Here is a 17,232-nt window from a genome sequence, read left to right on the forward strand (position 1 = left end):
ATAAATCATTAGTTAAGATAGATTTAATGTAGTTAATGTGTCCTTCGTATTGTAAGCCTTAACAAACCCAAACCATGACTTGCTCAACTGATTGGCCAAGCTAACCCTGCTCACTGCATGTTCACTGCACACCCGTAATGTCATATATATGTATGTATTTTGAAAGAGATTTGTAATCGCTTTACACTTAGATGATATAATATATGAATAATTATTCTATTTGGTTCTTAGATCAGTTAGCAGATCATTGTACAGTATAACAACTAATATATGAATAAGATGTGTTTGTAATGTAAAACGGTTTGTAATACTGTGATGTCGATGACTGCATTATGTATATTGTTAATATTACTTATCATTCCTTTAATATGTTTCAGGGTGTAGATACTAGATAGATAAATATATGACAAATCCATTGGCTGAATTCACTGCCCTGCTATAAAAAGACAACGTTTTTCTAAATTTCTTATGCACATTTATAAATGTGTGTTTTTCATTATGACGTCAACGGTCTTCACTTTGTACTGTTTGAAAATGTGACTTTTAAGTGCAGTAAATAACTTTGACTAGCCCAATGTCGTTATCACTTGTTCGTTTATAAACATCTGTTGCCCGATTATGTGCCAGACCATTGTAACTATGGGAGGCCATCCGTTGTGTGGCCCTTATGTTACAAGTAAGATAAGTCAGTAATACATGCTCTGTTCTCGTGACATCAATGAGGGAGCATATCATTGGAATTGTGAGTCTCTCATTGTTGACATCACCACTAACTGAACTCTCATTTCGAGGACCATTCGGTGCCTGGATGTATCCCCCGGTGGCTAAAGCCGCAACAAGTGTGTGCAGAGATACGGCCCTTAGTTGTAAAGCACCCGCTGAATTGTAAACTTTGTCAACATGAAAAGATTTGCAAAATATCTATCGACGCCCAGTTAGCTGTACATATGCTTTGCAAAGCCTGTAGTCGACCAAAATCTGCACTAATATCTAGTTCGTCGCGCGATTTTGATTGGACTATGCATAGACTCGATAGTCCAGCCAAAATGTAACGCCGGAATTCCAGCTTAGTTAGGGGAGAGTGGAAACTGTACTTTTATATTCAGTTAACGCCCTTGCCTCAGGAAGATGGGGAAGACTAGGGAACACAGTCTGGTGTTAAAACGCTATACTGACATTTCTAAATAAAATGGCTATTTATTTTTACAAAAATAATTCGTGAGCCAGTTATTCTTGTGTAAAATGCGCCAGGTGCATATTGACGCTTATAACAACAAATAAATGAACTAACAATATCACACTGAAAAATTATCTCATAATGTACACCAAATTCTAACCTAAAACACTTTTTGTCAAACAACAACTCATGCAAGAGTTTGACAATAAGTGACTGAAAGAATCGTTGGTGGTGGATTGAAAAGCGGAATTCAGGGGTTAAACCACTCCAAACCCAATCCCACTCCGTTTGAAATCCACAACCAGTAAAACCTTCACTCCCTACCGTGGGTACAAACTGTTCGTTTGAGAAAAAGTGGTTCTGCCTCTGGTGATTATTTTCCGATAATAAACATATATCCAAAAAAAATTGATACACTAATTCTTTTTTCGCATTGACATTTATCGCAAAAATCATTACCGAGGCAAATAAATGAACTTGATATATATTTTCTTCATTTTTCATGACTACATCTTCATATATATCATCTATCCTGTTTTCATATATATAATGTACGTGGTGGTGAATATTAACGTGTTTCATGTTCGTTTTATAGTTATTCTTAAAGAGGCCTGATGAATATTCATATTTAAACCAGAACAAGGCTAACGTAGGCAAATTCACCTTATCATAATGGCGGCGAATGCTATTGGCTAAGAATGGTCTATTAATGTCAGGGCTTGCATAAACTGTGCATACAGAAGATTCTCAACTGTAAGTCTCGTTTATTAAAAATGGCCCGGAAATGAGGCAGCCAACCCCCTTGTGGCACGCGGGATTCAGGTGTGTGTTTAGAGGGTACGCGGGACTCATATGAAATGGCCATAGTCGCCATGCTGGCAGTAAAAGGCGACTATGCTTGTCTCAAGAGGCGACTAACGGGATCGGGTGGTCAGACTCGCTGATTTGGTTGATGCATTTCATCGTATCCCATTTGCGTGGATCGATGCTCATGATGTCAATCACTCACTGGATTGTCTGGTCCAGACTCGATTATTTACAGACCGACGTCATACAGCTGGAATATTGCTGAGTGCGGCTTTAATCAACAAACAAAACAAGATAGCTGAATGAAACAGAAAACAAAATCCAAAATGACAAAGAAACAAAATATTTTAACTGGTGTAAGAGTATACGGGTCTTCACTTGTTTGTAAACGTAACACGTCATACCCCATCTGTGTAGTAAAGATGTCTCTCTGTATAAATAAGATAAAATTAATAAAATACAGTGTCAGATATATATGAATTTCTCACAAACATGCTGGCTGATAGCAGTCAGTCGATTGTGAGTTCAACTTCAACCAACCACACCCATATTCCGATTGGCGCAAGTTGACGACGCGCATAGGGAGCCGGGAACCAGCTTACACTTTTCTTTTGGAAGGGCGAGCAGACGACACCAAACGATAAATGTAGGTGTCATGCGCCGAAGAGGAGCTTGGGTATGATTCCATTCACAATGGCGAAATCCTATTTCAAATATTTCAGCTGTTTAGGTTATTTTCTCAAGAAAGACGCTAGAACGGGTGGTTAGAAAATGTTCTTGGCATTTTCATGAATACTGTATGTATAAGTCACCAGGGCACGAGAATAACGACTGTTGCAACTTTTAGAGAAGGAAAACATTATTTAAGCTGTTTCGAGACACGAAAGTCGTCGTAATCTATTTTCAACAGCGAAATGTGCGTTAATATTTCTTGCAGCTCGCTAGTGTTACGAATCGTATGTATTATGCAGAGAATTGAACGACCACTTCATGAAATATCGTTTTGGTCTCTATTTAGCATTTTTGATGACGCCAATATCGCCCGACATTTTTACAAAGAATATAGTTTCTCGGACCCCATACACAACTTTTCTCTAACAGCGCGAGGCCCGGCTTTTACTCGCAGCTACTAATGTAAATAATGAACTTTTGTCAATAAAATATGCATTGTTAGATAAAATAAATGAAATCTGATATAGAGAACACGAATAAGCATAAAGGTTAGTGAGTGCATTTTGTTCCGTTTAGCGTACATGACAAATACCGCGATACCCCGAGGTTGCAGGCTACATAGTTCTAAAACACATGATTGAAACTTATCAGTTAGATCTTTGTCCTTAAAAGACTTTGTGGTGCTAAATTCTAAAGGTGCTCCTGGTGTTTCATGATCGGGTCACTGGTTCTGATATTTGGCCTCTAGATTTTATTCACATGAAAACCCATTTATTGTGCATTTGTTTCATTGTTACATATTGAAATTAATTATAAAATTAAATAAATCTATTTGGAAGACATAATGGATAAATTTAAATGTGTTTTAGGGACTTGTAAAATTGTCGGGGCTAGTTGATATAATAAAAAAGATGAATATGTTAATCATTTTTAATTAAATTTGTACAGCCATTTGAACATAACTTTCCAACACATCCATTTGGATTCTTTTTTTCACACACTATCATGCAATAGCCATTTTAAACAATATTACAGTATTCATGGTACGGCAATTAATCAACCGAACATGCTGAAAATACTTCAGTGTGACTGTAACGTTATTGAAAATATTATTACACAGGACACATCTGGCATGATGATAACAACTGGATATGGAAAATTACTATGCTATGATATAATCAGCGTGTTGAATGAGGGGAAAACATTTACAGTATTAGGTATTTTATCATGATACATTTCATATTATCAAATTCTATATGGTCCTAGCCCCACTTGTTCTTGTGAAAACATCCTTAGGAAAGCATTAACATGATGAAGGAAGTGAGGTGAGGTGAGGTGAGGTGAGTCGAGGTGAAATGAAATGAGGTTTAACGTCGCGTCCAAGATTTTTGCACTTATATAGCGACGTGCATGTACGTGTGTGTGTTTGTGTGGCTGCTTGTACTTGTCCGGACTGATGCCGATTTATAGTGCTAGCTCACTGAGATACCATGCCGCAATTTAACACGAATACCCCACTCAGACACAGTATACTGACTCCGAGCCGACCAGTCCTTGTTTTAGCCCCTTAATGCCGAGCGCCAGACAGGGTAACAACAAGTACAATCTATTAACGTCTTTTCGTATGACGCGGTCGGGGATCGAACCCCGGACCTTCCGCTCTCCGGGCGGACGCTCTACCACTAGACCACGGAGGCGGTCGTTAAAATCAAGAAAGTACGTGGTACTGAAACGTGTCATCACAGACTGCGAGAGAGAATTGTTGGAACATAATATCCCAAGAAAGATACTGTTACTGACAAGTGGAAACACTGACTGTGAGAGAGAATTGCTGGAAACAGGTGATCTCAAGAACCATTCTATTACTGATATAGGGGGAGGCAGTGGCTGTGAGAGAGAATTGCTGGAAACAGGTGATCTCAAGAACCATTCTATTACTGATATAGGGAGAGGCACTGGCGGTGAGAGAGAATTGTTGGAAACAGGTGATCTCAAGAACCATTCTATTTCTGATATAGGGGGAGGCACTGGCGGTGAGAGAGAATTGCTGGAAACAAGAGATCTCAAGAACCATTCTATTACTGATATACGGGGAGGCACTGGCGGTGAGGGAGAATTGCTGGAAACAGGTGATCACAAGAACCATTCTATTACTGATAAATGGGGAGGCAGTGGCGGTGAGAGAGAATTGCTGGAAACAGGTGATCTCAAGAACCATTCTATTACTGATATAGGGGAAGGCAGTGGCGGTGAGAGAGAATTGCTGGAAACAGGCGATCTCAAGAACCATTCTATTACTAATATAGGGGAAGGCAGTGGCGGTGAGAAAGAATTGCTGGAAACAGGAGATCTCAAGAACCATTCTATTACTGATATAGGGGGAGGCCCTGGCGGTGAGAGGGAATTGCTGGAAACAGATGATCTCAAGAACCATTCTATTACTTATATGGGGGGAGGCACTGACGGTGAGAGAGAAGTGCTGGAAACAGGTGATCTCAAGAATGATTGTGGTTGTCCAGCAGAGCATGAGTGTAGTGTGTGTGAGAAAATGTTAACAAAATCAGGTACTCTGCAGACACATAAAAAGATTCACAGTGGGATCAAGCCCTATAAGTGTGGTGAATTTTTGGAAAGAATTTGCACTCCCAAGTCACCTGTACAAACACATGAAGATTCACTGTACAATCAAGTCATATCAGTGTGTTGAATGTGGGAAAGGATTTAAACGGTCAGGTGAGCTGCAGAAACACACAAGGATTCACAGTGGAATCAGGCCTTATCAGATTGTTGAATGTGGGAAGGGATATCAACAGTCAAGTGACCTGCAGGTACACACGAGGATTCACAGAGGAATCAAGCCTTATCAGTGTGTTGAATGTTGGAAAGCATTTATACACTCAAATAGCCTTAAGTCACACATGATAAATTCACTGTGGAATCAAGCCTTATCAGTGTGTTGAATGTTGGAAAGCATTTATACACTCAAATAGCCTTAAGTCACACATGATAAATTCACTGTGGAGTCAAGCCTTATCAGTGTGTTGAATGTTGGAAAGCATTTATACACTCAAATAGCCTTAAGTCACACATGATAAATTCACTGTGGAGTCAAGCCTTATCATTGTGTTGAATGTTGGAAAGCATTTATACACTCAAATAGCCTTAAGTCACACATGATAAATTCACTGTGGAGTCAAGCCTTATCAGTGTGTTGAATGTGGGAAAGCATTTATACACTCAAATAGCCTTAAGTCACACATGATAAATTCACTGTGGAGTCAAGCCTTATCATTGTGTTGAATGTTGGAAAGCATTTATGCACTCAATTAGCCTTAAGTCACACATGATAATTCACAGAGGAATCAAGCCTTATCAGTGTGTTGAATGTTGGAAAGCATTTATACACTCAAATAGCCTTAAGTCACACATGATAAATTCACTGTGGAGTCAAGCCTGATCATTGTGTTGAATGTTGGAAAGCATTTATACACTCAAATAGCCTTAAGTCACACATGATAATTCACTGTGGAATCAAGCCTTATCAGTGTGTTGAATGTTGGAAAGCATTTATACACTCAAATAGCTTTAAGTCACACATGATAAATTCACTGTGGAATCAAGCCTTATCAGTGTGTTGAATGTTGGAAAGCATTTATACACTCAAATAGCCTTAAGTCACACATGATAAATTCACTGTGGAATCAAGCCTTATCAGAGTGTTGAATGTTGGAAAGCATTTATACACTCAAATAGCCTTAAGTCACACATGATAAATTCACTGTGGAGTCAAGCCTTATCAGTGTGTTGAATGTTGGAAAGCATTTATACACTCAAATAGCCTTAAGTCACACATGATAATTCACTGTGGTGTCAAGCCTTATCTGTGTGTTGAATGTGGGAAAGCATTTATACACTCAAATAGCCTTAAGTCACACATGATAATTCACTGTGGTGTCAAGCCTTATCTGTGTGTTGAATGTGGGAAAGCATTTATACACTCAAATAGCCTTAAGTCACACACGATAAATTCACTGTGGAATCAAGCCTTATCATTGTGTTGAATGTTGGAAAGCATTTATACACTCAAATAGCCTTAAGTCACACATGATAAATTCACTGTGGAGTCAAGCCTTATCATTGTGTTGAATGTTGGAAAGCATTTATACACTCAAATAGCCTTAAGTCACACATGATAAATTCACTGTGGAGTCAAGCCTTATCAGTGTGTTGAATGTTGGAAAGCATTTATGCACTCAATTAGCCTTAAGTCACACATGATAATTCACAGGGGAATCAAGCCTTATCAGTGTGTTGAATGTTGGAAAGCATTTATACACTCAAATAGCCTGAAGTCACACATGATAATTCACTGTGGAATCAAGCCTTATCAGTGTGTTGAATGTTGGAAAGCATTTATACACTCAAATAGCTTTAAGTCACACATGATAAATTCACTGTGGAATCAAGCCTTATCATTGTGTTGAATGTTGGAAAGCATTTATACACTCAAATAGCCTTAAGTCACATATGATAAATTCACTGTGGAATCAAGCCTTATCAGTGTGTTGAATGTTGGAAAGCATTTATACACTCAAATAGCTTTAAGTCACACATGATAAATTCACTGTGGAATCAAGCCTTATCAGTGTGTTGAATGTTGGAAAGCATTTATACACTCAAATAGCCTTAAGTCACACATGATAAATTCACTGTGGTGTCAAGCCTTATCAGTGTGTTGAATGTGGGAAAGCATTTATACACTCAAATAGCCTTAAGTCACACATGATAAATTCACTGTGGAGTCAAGCCTTATCAGTGTGTTGAATGTTGGAAAGCATTTATACACTCAAATAGCCTTAAGTCACACATGATAATTCACTGTGGTGTCAAGCCTTATCTGTGTGTTGAATGTGGGAAAGCATTTATACACTCAAATAGCCTTAAGTCACACATGATAATTCACTGTGGTGTCAAGCCTTATCTGTGTGTTGAATGTGGGAAAGCATTTATACACTCAAATAGCCTTAAGTCACACACGATAAATTCACTGTGGAATCAAGCCTTATCATTGTGTTGAATGTTGGAAAGCATTTATACACTCAAATAGCCTTAAGTCACACATGATAAATTCACTGTGGAGTCAAGCCTTATCATTGTGTTGAATGTTGGAAAGCATTTATACACTCAAATAGCCTTAAGTCACACATGATAAATTCACTGTGGAGTCAAGCCTTATCAGTGTGTTGAATGTTGGAAAGCATTTATGCACTCAATTAGCCTTAAGTCACACATGATAATTCACAGGGGAATCAAGCCTTATCAGTGTGTTGAATGTTGGAAAGCATTTATACACTCAAATAGCCTGAAGTCACACATGATAATTCACTGTGGAATCAAGCCTTATCAGTGTGTTGAATGTTGGAAAGCATTTATACACTCAAATAGCTTTAAGTCACACATGATAAATTCACTGTGGAATCAAGCCTTATCATTGTGTTGAATGTTGGAAAGCATTTATACACTCAAATAGCCTTAAGTCACACATGATAAATTCACTGTGGAATCAAGCCTTATCAGTGTGTTGAATGTTGGAAAGCATTTATACACTCAAATAGCCTTAAGTCACACATGATAAATTCACTGTGGAGTCAAGCCTTATCATTGTGTTGAATGTTGGAAAGCATTTATACACTCAAATAGCCTTAAGTCACACATGATAATTCACTGTGGTGTCAAGCCTTATCAGTGTGTTGAATGTGGGAAAGCATTTATACACTCAAATAGCCTTAAGTCACACATGATAATTCACTGTGGTGTCAAGCCTTATCTGTGTGTTGAATGTGGGAAAGCATTTATACACTCAAATAGCCTTAAGTCACACACGATAAATTCACTGTGGAATCAAGCCTTATCAGTGTGTTGAATGTTGGAAAGCATTTATACACTCAAATAGCCTTAAGTCACACATGATAAATTCACTGTGGAGTCAAGCCTTATCATTGTGTTGAATGTTGGAAAGCATTTATACACTCAAATAGCCTTAAGTCACACATGATAAATTCACTGTGGAGTCAAGCCTTATCATTGTGTTGAATGTTGGAAAGCACTTATGCACTCAATTAGCCTTAAGTCACACATGATAATTCACAGAGGAATCAAGCCTTATCAGTGTGTTGAATGTTGGAAAGCATTTATACACTCAAATAGCCTGAAGTCACACATGATAAATTCACTGTGGAGTCAAGCCTTATCAGTGTGTTGAATGTGGGAAAGCATTTATACACTCAAATAGCCTTAAGTCACACATGATAATTCACTGTGGAGTCAAGCCTTATCAGTGTATTGAATGTTGGAAAGCATTTATACACTCAAATAGCCTTAAGTCACACATGATAATTCACTGTGGAGTCAAGCCTTATCAGTGTATTGAATGTGGGAAAGCATTTACACACTCAAATAGCCTTAAGTCACACATGATAATTCACTGTGGAGTCAAGCCTCATCAGTGTAATGTATGTGGGAAAGGATTTACTCAGTCAGGTGACCTGCAGACACACATGAGTGTTCACAGCGAAGTGAGGCCTTATAAATGTGGTGAATGTGGGAAAGGATTTAAACAGTCAAGTACCCTGCATGTACACATGAAGATTCACAGTGGAGTCAAGTCTCATCAGTGTGTTGAATGTGGGGAAGGATTTACACAATCAAGTAGCCTACATAGACACATGAAGATTCACTTTCGAATCATGCCGTATCAGTGTGTTGAATGTGGGAAAGGATTTAAACGGTCAGGTGACCTGCAGAAACACACAAGGATTCACACTGGAGTCAAACCTTATCAGTGTGTCGAATGTGGGAAAGGATTTTACAAAGTCAAGTGTCCTACAGACACACATGAGGACTCACAGTGGAGTCAAACCCTAGCAGTGTGATACATGTGCGAAGGGTTTACACGATCAGATAACCTGCAGTCACACATGGGGATTCACAGTGCAGAGGTTGATTTTGCTACATAAAAGATTCACCATTGCAACCCATTATAGAAAAGTGCAACCTAATCATGCTAATATTTATTTCTAAATGCACTAAGTGCATGTTAAACAAATTCACATTTGTGTCTTACTAAGCCTTACTTTTCAACACAACTAGTTTGATCGGTGAATACCTCTAAAGCTTTATCATGTTTATGGGCCATACTACCAGTGTTCGCGCTGGCTTTTGAAACTGCCAACTCCGGTCCCCCCCCAAATTACCGGTCTCTCCCCCCCCCCCCCCCCCCCCCCCCACACACACACCTTTTTTTGGTCAGTCCCAATTTTCACCAATTAAATAAAGTATGAAATTACCTGGTTTTAATTCTTCCAACATCATGTTCAATGCAATGACATCATCTCTGGAGTAACGTAGTTAGATCTACACTTTATTCACACAAAGTTCAGTCACAATTTTCAAATGTTTTGAGACTAGATTGCTACAAATATATATATAGACAAGGAGAAATCCTGATTGCAAATGACAGGCAAGCTAGCTTCGTTCGAAAAATATACTTATTTGAATATTGCTGATGTTTTGTTCAACAGCAAAGATTTATACGGTACTTTGCCTGTCCACAGGGACTGGTAGTCACATGAATTACCAGTCCAACCCCAAGCCTAATTTTACCGGTAAAAACATGGTAATTACCGGTAAACGGGAACACAAACTACATAATTAATCCCTGGGTTATGTGTAATATGTCATCCCTTCTTGGGTACTGTGGGTACTTCAAGATGAGGTGCACGTCCTATTACGTTTTACAGCAGTATCTATTTAAAATCATGAAAACCATCAGACATATGAGATGTATTTATTCAGTTTATGCATCTACGTTTCATCTTTGATAAATTGTTTGGACAAGAGTGCAATCATAGTTTGTGTGGTGCAATTAGGTTTTCATGTCAGCATGCAGCTGGTGCAAGTAAAATGTCGCTGTATGGTGAGAGCACTAGATGATGTGCCTCTGTTTAAGCCCTACTAACCAACTATCAGTTGAGCCAATAATCACCCTGACTTTGTTATTGTACAGCTGTATCCATTAATACAATAGCCATATATAATCATCTTCCCGAGGCAAGAGAGTTAACTGACTATAAAAGTCCAGTTTCCGACCTTGCAGAACTAGGCTGGTATTATGGAGTAAGATTTCGGCTGGACTAACGAGTCTATGCATAGTCCAATCAAAATCGCGCACCGAAATCGAAACCCGGTTCGTGAACTGGCATGCAGAGTTCGGTCGATTGCAGGATTTGCACAGCATGTTCACTGCCAACTCATTGTCAACAGATATTTTCCAAATCTTTTCAAGTTTTTAATCAAGGTGCTCACGTGATTTGATGCACTTCGCGATGTAAGACCCGTTTTATTACAATATGGATCTTGATTGTCGATCAGATCGTCTTGACTGGGCGCCACCATTTTGTTTGAAGCCAATGCAAGTTTTACGAGAGGTGGAATCTGATTGGTCCATAGGAGAGGCTTAGAAGGGACATCACTTGAAATAGCCACTGGTGGCGCAACGATCGAGCCAAGGACTTACAGCCTAGTTCGGCCAGGGTGGAAACTGGACTTTTAAAGTCAGTTAACTCCCTTGCCTTGGGTATATGATATGATATGATATGATATGATATGATATGATATGATATGATATTTTTGAACCCATCAACAACAGAAAGCGCTGTGTGTGTACTAAAGAAACTTTCACTTTATTAAATATTCAACACCCCCATTTTGAACATCACTGTAAACACAACAGCGCCGAATACGCCAATGACTATAGCAGAGATAGCATTGAATCTAGCTGTCCGTCCTTGAAGGAAGGCTTTGCCGTAGTCACCATGTTGGTAAGAATCGCGAGACTGAAAATAGGATTGATTGTTATAAGAAATAAATATAAATACTCATTTTCACATGTTCATGCAAAATTTTACCCAAATTACTATTACGAATTTGACTATATCTCAATTCACCGGGTAGATCAGGGATAGAATAGGTCTTCAGCAACGCATGCTTGCAGTAAAAAGTGACTATGTTTGTCTTAATTAAGAGGGGACTAACATGATCAGGTGGTCAGACTCGTTGAGTTGGTTGATGCATGTCATCGTATCCCAATTGCGTGAATCGGTGTTCATGATGTCAATCACTGGATTGTCTGTTACAGACTTGATTACTTGCAGACTGCCGTCATATATCTGGAAAGTTGCTGAGTGCGGCGATAAACAAAAAAAAAAAAAAAAATATTACCCAATTGACTATTACCCATTTTTGCATATAACAATACTCGGGACATTAGATTCTTTGCACATGCAAACAAAGTATCAGATCACTTTCATGAATTACCTTGATTAAAGAAGCTGCATGACTTAAAATGTTTCTCATTTGTCCGTTCAGTTCCTCTATGCTGTCAACCCCGATACTATTCTCTAACTGTGTCAACATAACGTCAACCCCCATACTATCGGCTAACTGTGTCAACACAATAATGTCCATCCTGATACTATGAATGTTCTGTCAACACTTGAATGGCCACCCTGATACAATGTGACTGCTCTGTCAACACTATAAAATGTATAATGCCCATCCTGATACTATCTGACTGCTCTGCCAACACTATAATGTCCACCCTGATACCATGTGACTGCTCTGCCAACACTATAATGTCCACCTTGATACCATGTGACTGCTCTGTCAACACTATGACATGTATAATGTCCACCCTGATACCATGTGACTGCTCTGTCAACACTATAATGTCCACCCTGATACTATCTGACTGCTCTGTCAACACTATAATGTCCATCCTGATACCATGTGACTGGTCTGTCAACACTATAATGTCCACCCTGATACCATGTGACTGCTCTGTCAACACAATAATGTCCACCCTGATACCATGTGACTGCTCTGCCAACACTATAATGTTCACCTTGATACCTTGATACCATGTGACTGCTCTGTCAACACTATAACATGTATAATGTCCACCCTGATACCACGTGACTGCTCTGTCAACACTATAATGTCCACCCTGATCCTATCTGACTGCTCTGTCAACACTATAATGTCCACCCTGATACCATGTGACTGCTCTGTCAACACTATAATGTCCACCCTGATACCATGTGACTGCTCTGCCAACACTATAATGTTCACCTTGATACCTTGATACCATGTGACTGCTCTGTCAACACTATAACATGTATAATGTCCACCCTGATACCACGTGACTGCTCTGTCAACACTATAATGTCCACCCTGATCCTATCTGACTGCTCTGTCAACACTATAATGTCCACCCTGATACCACGTGACTGCTCTGTCAACACTATAATGTCCACCCTGATCCTATCTGACTGCTCTGTCAACACTATAATGTCCACCCTGATACCACGTGACTGCTCTGTCAACACTATATTGTCCACCCTGATCCTATCTGACTGCTCTGTCAACACTATAATGCCCATCCTGATACTATCTGACTGCTGTGTCAACACTATAATGTCCACCCTGATACTATGTGACTGCTCTGTCAACGCTACAATGTCCACCCTGATACTATGTGACTACTCCGTCAACACTATAATGTCCACCCTGATACTATGTGACTGCTCTGTCAACGCTACAATGTCCACCCTGATACTATGTGACTACTCCGTCAACACTATAATGTCCACCCTGATAATGTCTGTCTGTCTCAAAGATCTCATCTGATCTCCGAACGCCCTGTCCCCACCCACTTCTACTTACACGTTCCGAGGCCTGGATTGCACCCAGAGCTAACAGGGGACAGAAGACGCAGGAGATGTAGGATAGCATCTTGTAGTCGGGGGGTTGTGGGCCTGGGGTGTGTCGGCTCGGGGGTTGGATTGCCACGACCTGTGTATAACAGAATCAGGATATTTTATATATCAATATAATACACACCAAAATAAGTAAACAAACACAATGAAACTGAGCCATATAAGTCTCCATCTGTTATGTTGTTTCAGATTCAGAAGCCTTGAAGGCTTTTACCCCGATTTAGAAGTGCAGTCTTCAGTCCCAGACGAAATTTGCGATTCTGCAGAAACGTTTGCAGAAGATGTGACTTACCACAGATACTGGACTTTCTTTTGGTCAATCAAAACACTATTTTCCCCTATTCTCAAGCTTTTCTATCGAATTTTACACTCTAATGATGCCCATTTTTTTTTACATGTGATTCAAACATACAAAATATGAATTCTACAATAAAATGAAATGTGAAAAACATAATTCTCACTTCTATAATTCTGGTATTATGACTCCCTAAAGTTGACACCTTAAACCAAACCAGAAATGTCTAAAGAGATTAAAATTTGTCAAAAGAAAATTGTAATTAATTTGAGGGAAAATAGTTATCTTTTACTGACTTTTCGGTAATTTTACCGCAGAATATTGATAAGTTCACCGCAGAATTTGACTTGGACTGAGAAGTAGCCAGGGCTGTTCCATGCACTGACCATGCTGACATATCAGAGAGCAACTGTGTAGACAACTCGAGTTAGTAATGGGAGCCAAAGATGAGACTTGAGGATCACGAAGCGCGTCATAGTATTTTGGAATCTGTGTAGCATTTTAGCCTGTTTTGAATGTTATATACCCACCGTCAAAAGAAACGCAAATTATAGTGAGTGAGTGAGTGAATGAGTGAATGAGTGAGTGAGTATGGTTTTACATCGCTTTTACCATTATTCCAGCAATATCACGGCGGGGGACACCAGAAATGGGCTTCACACATTGTACCCATGTCGGGAATCGAACCCGGGTCTTCGGCGCGACGAGCGACCGCTTTAACCACTAGGCTACCCGACCGCCCCGCAAGCTATGGAGAAGTATGAACGTTAGGAAGAGATGTTTCCAACTTGTAACACCTAGTGATATAACTAACAATCAGTCAAGTGTTACCACAGTGTCTTTATTCTTATGAAGATATGCTGCACCTGATTTCCAAACTTTACACGCTAATCCTGCACCAGACAAATGATGCATGTCAAGTCATCAATCTATGACGTCACATGTGATGGGTTCATGACACACACATAATAGTTTGTTTATTTGTGCATAGAACTAATTCTCTTATTAACCAACATGTATGGTAGTCGCGTAACTTGTGTCGATGAGTATATATGATATTTGCTATATATGTGCCTTTCTTGCACTATGTTTTCAGCAAAGCATTTTCTCTCTTGTCAAAGAATCAATGGCGTGATTACGTCACAAATCAGCTCGAGAATGATACCAGTGGCCACGAATTGGATTTTAATTTACCGAAGGCGCAGATAATCTGCTGACATGGCTATTACAAAATGTGATGAAAAATAATTGTTCGTTATATTTGTATGACATTGACTTACTCACCGTCACTGGGTTGGCAGCTGCAGTCATCTCACTTTGTGGTTGTGGAAATCCTGACACCGGCGGGGCGTATCCTGACATCGGTGGGGCGTGTCCTGGCATCGGCGGGGCGTATCCTGGCATCGTTGGGGCGTATCCTGACATCGGCGGGGCGTATCCTGACATCGGCGGGGCGTATCCTGGCATCGTTGGGGCGTTCCCTGGCATCAATGGGGTGAACCCAGCCATTGCCTGCCCATATGGAGGGGGAGCTTGAGTGGAAAATACAATCAATATTGTATCTAGTTGTAAGGTAGTGAGGGGTGGTCGGGTAGCCTAGTGGTTAAAGCGTTCGCTTGTCACACCGAAGACCCAGGTTCTTGACATTGGTACAATGTGTGAAGCCCATTTCTGGTGTTCCCCGCCATACTATTGCTGAAATATTGCAAAAAGCGACGTAAAACCATACTCACTGTAATGGGGGTGAATGTCACGTTACGCCTCATTAAGTCAAATTTCTAATTGATAAATTGCAGGTCTCTAAATTGTCAGTATATTCGACAAACTGACAATCACCAGACACATATTGTAACGACAAACCAACCAAATGAAACTTTCGCGCTCACAAGGTTTGTCGGATCCCGGATTAGAACTTACGGCAATACCCACGCAACCTGTAATGGTCGTTATCAGGTGGCAAGGTATGGTCACGTGTCATCATGCTCATAATATCAATCACTCGATTATTTACATTATCCAATGGTTGATCTAGATCTGCTCAGAAGCTGAGACCCCGAGTTTGCACAATGTTAGAAATTGGCACTCGTCCCCTCGTCCTTGCCAAACTTCCCAATAATTAAGGTACCAAAAAGACAAGTAGAATTTTGCCCTTTTGGGGGTTTTGCCATTTCCGTGAGTATATGTAATTATAAGGACAAGTAGACTAAAACTGTTAAAATTGTCAGTACAACCCACAAATTGGAATTAAAAATGTACCAATTCATGTTGATATCGTCATGGTTATACCTAATGTTTTGCAGACTTGTTTTTTTTCACTGATTACAGGAGTCAGACCAGTGAGGAGGAAGAGGCATTACTGTATTGAATGCAATATTAAACTACTTCTGAATTTAAGAAATTAAAAACTTTAAACAATTTGTTCAAATCCTAATTCTGTACAAAATAATAAATATATATATATGTTCGCACTTTGCCTGCCATGTTGTTATGAATCCTAGATAAATCTTAATTCAAACTTAGAAACAGTAGACAGTTATTTTGCACATTTAGCACTGGCCTGTTTTGCTACATGCATCAAGGTTCATTCAGAGACCTTAAGTTTAACTGGACTTAAACTAGAACAAGTAAGAAATATGGCTCCACCATTCACAGTCATCCTGTACAAAGCATGAAGAAACACTGGGATTGTCACATTGTACCTAGACTTTGAGTTGCCTCCCCTTGACCATTAACTTGGAGATGGTAATATTGCATGTACAAGGGTTATTTATTTAAATTCAATTTCAAATATAAACTTAGACTTAGTTAAACTTAGTTCTTCCAATTCTACAAATCAAAAATATAGATTGAATTAATTAACTTTATCCATGTATTTGCAAAATAGAAAAAATAGAAAACTACCAGATCAGCATATCAATTTGATATCTGAAAATCACAAACATAAACGCAAAACATTAACATATTTTATTTCATCTCTGAATTCTACACAGATGTCATGTTGTTTTGGTACAGCTTACATAAAGGGGACACTATTAACTTTTTACAGATAGTATAAACAAAATGAGCCAACCTTCCCTTAACCAAACTTTGAAATTAACAAATTCTAAATTATAAATGGATTAATGATTTATCTAATTATTTCCCAAGACCTTTTTTTATGATGAACACGGGGTTAGCTTTCAAATACAAATTTATTACAATGTTTTGTTGCCCAAAACTGGAACAATTCATGATTTCTTCACATTTTCATAGGACATTCTTCAATAGCATGACTAAAATTTAAAAAACAACAACAATGGCCTAGAACATAAGCCATCTGAAAGACCTGAAAATAATTAAGAAGTGCACAATTTATTGTCAACGAAATATGTCAGAGATGGAATCCGGATGTAAAGAACCGATAGATCTAGGCGAATTTAAACTCGGTTTAATATAAAGACTTATAA

The 17,232-nt window shown here is 39.0% G+C and overlaps 2 protein-coding genes across 2 annotated transcripts; one reads left to right on the plus strand and one right to left on the minus strand.

The window, feature by feature from the left end:
- The first annotated feature begins 639 nt into the window (after positions 1–639).
- LOC139450925 (zinc finger protein 737-like) lies at positions 640–9,588 on the plus strand. Its single transcript, XM_071232750.1, has 5 exons — positions 640–676; positions 4,402–5,262; positions 5,348–5,578; positions 8,290–8,469; positions 8,897–9,588. The coding sequence occupies exons 1-5, from the start codon at positions 640–642 to the stop codon at positions 9,586–9,588; spliced, it is 2,001 nt and encodes a 666-aa protein (XP_071088851.1).
- Positions 9,589–11,400: 1,812 nt separating this feature from the next.
- On the minus strand, positions 11,401–15,253 carry LOC139450926 (cleavage and polyadenylation specificity factor subunit 6-like). The gene is made up of 3 exons (XM_071232751.1): positions 15,071–15,253; positions 13,439–13,567; positions 11,401–11,550 (listed from the first exon to the last, which is right to left on the minus strand). Exons 1-3 carry the CDS (start codon positions 15,251–15,253, stop codon positions 11,401–11,403), a joined length of 462 nt encoding a protein of 153 aa, XP_071088852.1.
- Positions 15,254–17,232: the final 1,979 nt, after the last annotated feature.

The sequence above is a fragment of the Haliotis cracherodii genome, unplaced genomic scaffold, assembly GCF_022045235.1.
Source record: "Haliotis cracherodii isolate W230 unplaced genomic scaffold, xgHalCrac1.p SCAF_8, whole genome shotgun sequence".
Taxonomy (NCBI): domain Eukaryota; kingdom Metazoa; phylum Mollusca; class Gastropoda; order Lepetellida; family Haliotidae; genus Haliotis; species Haliotis cracherodii.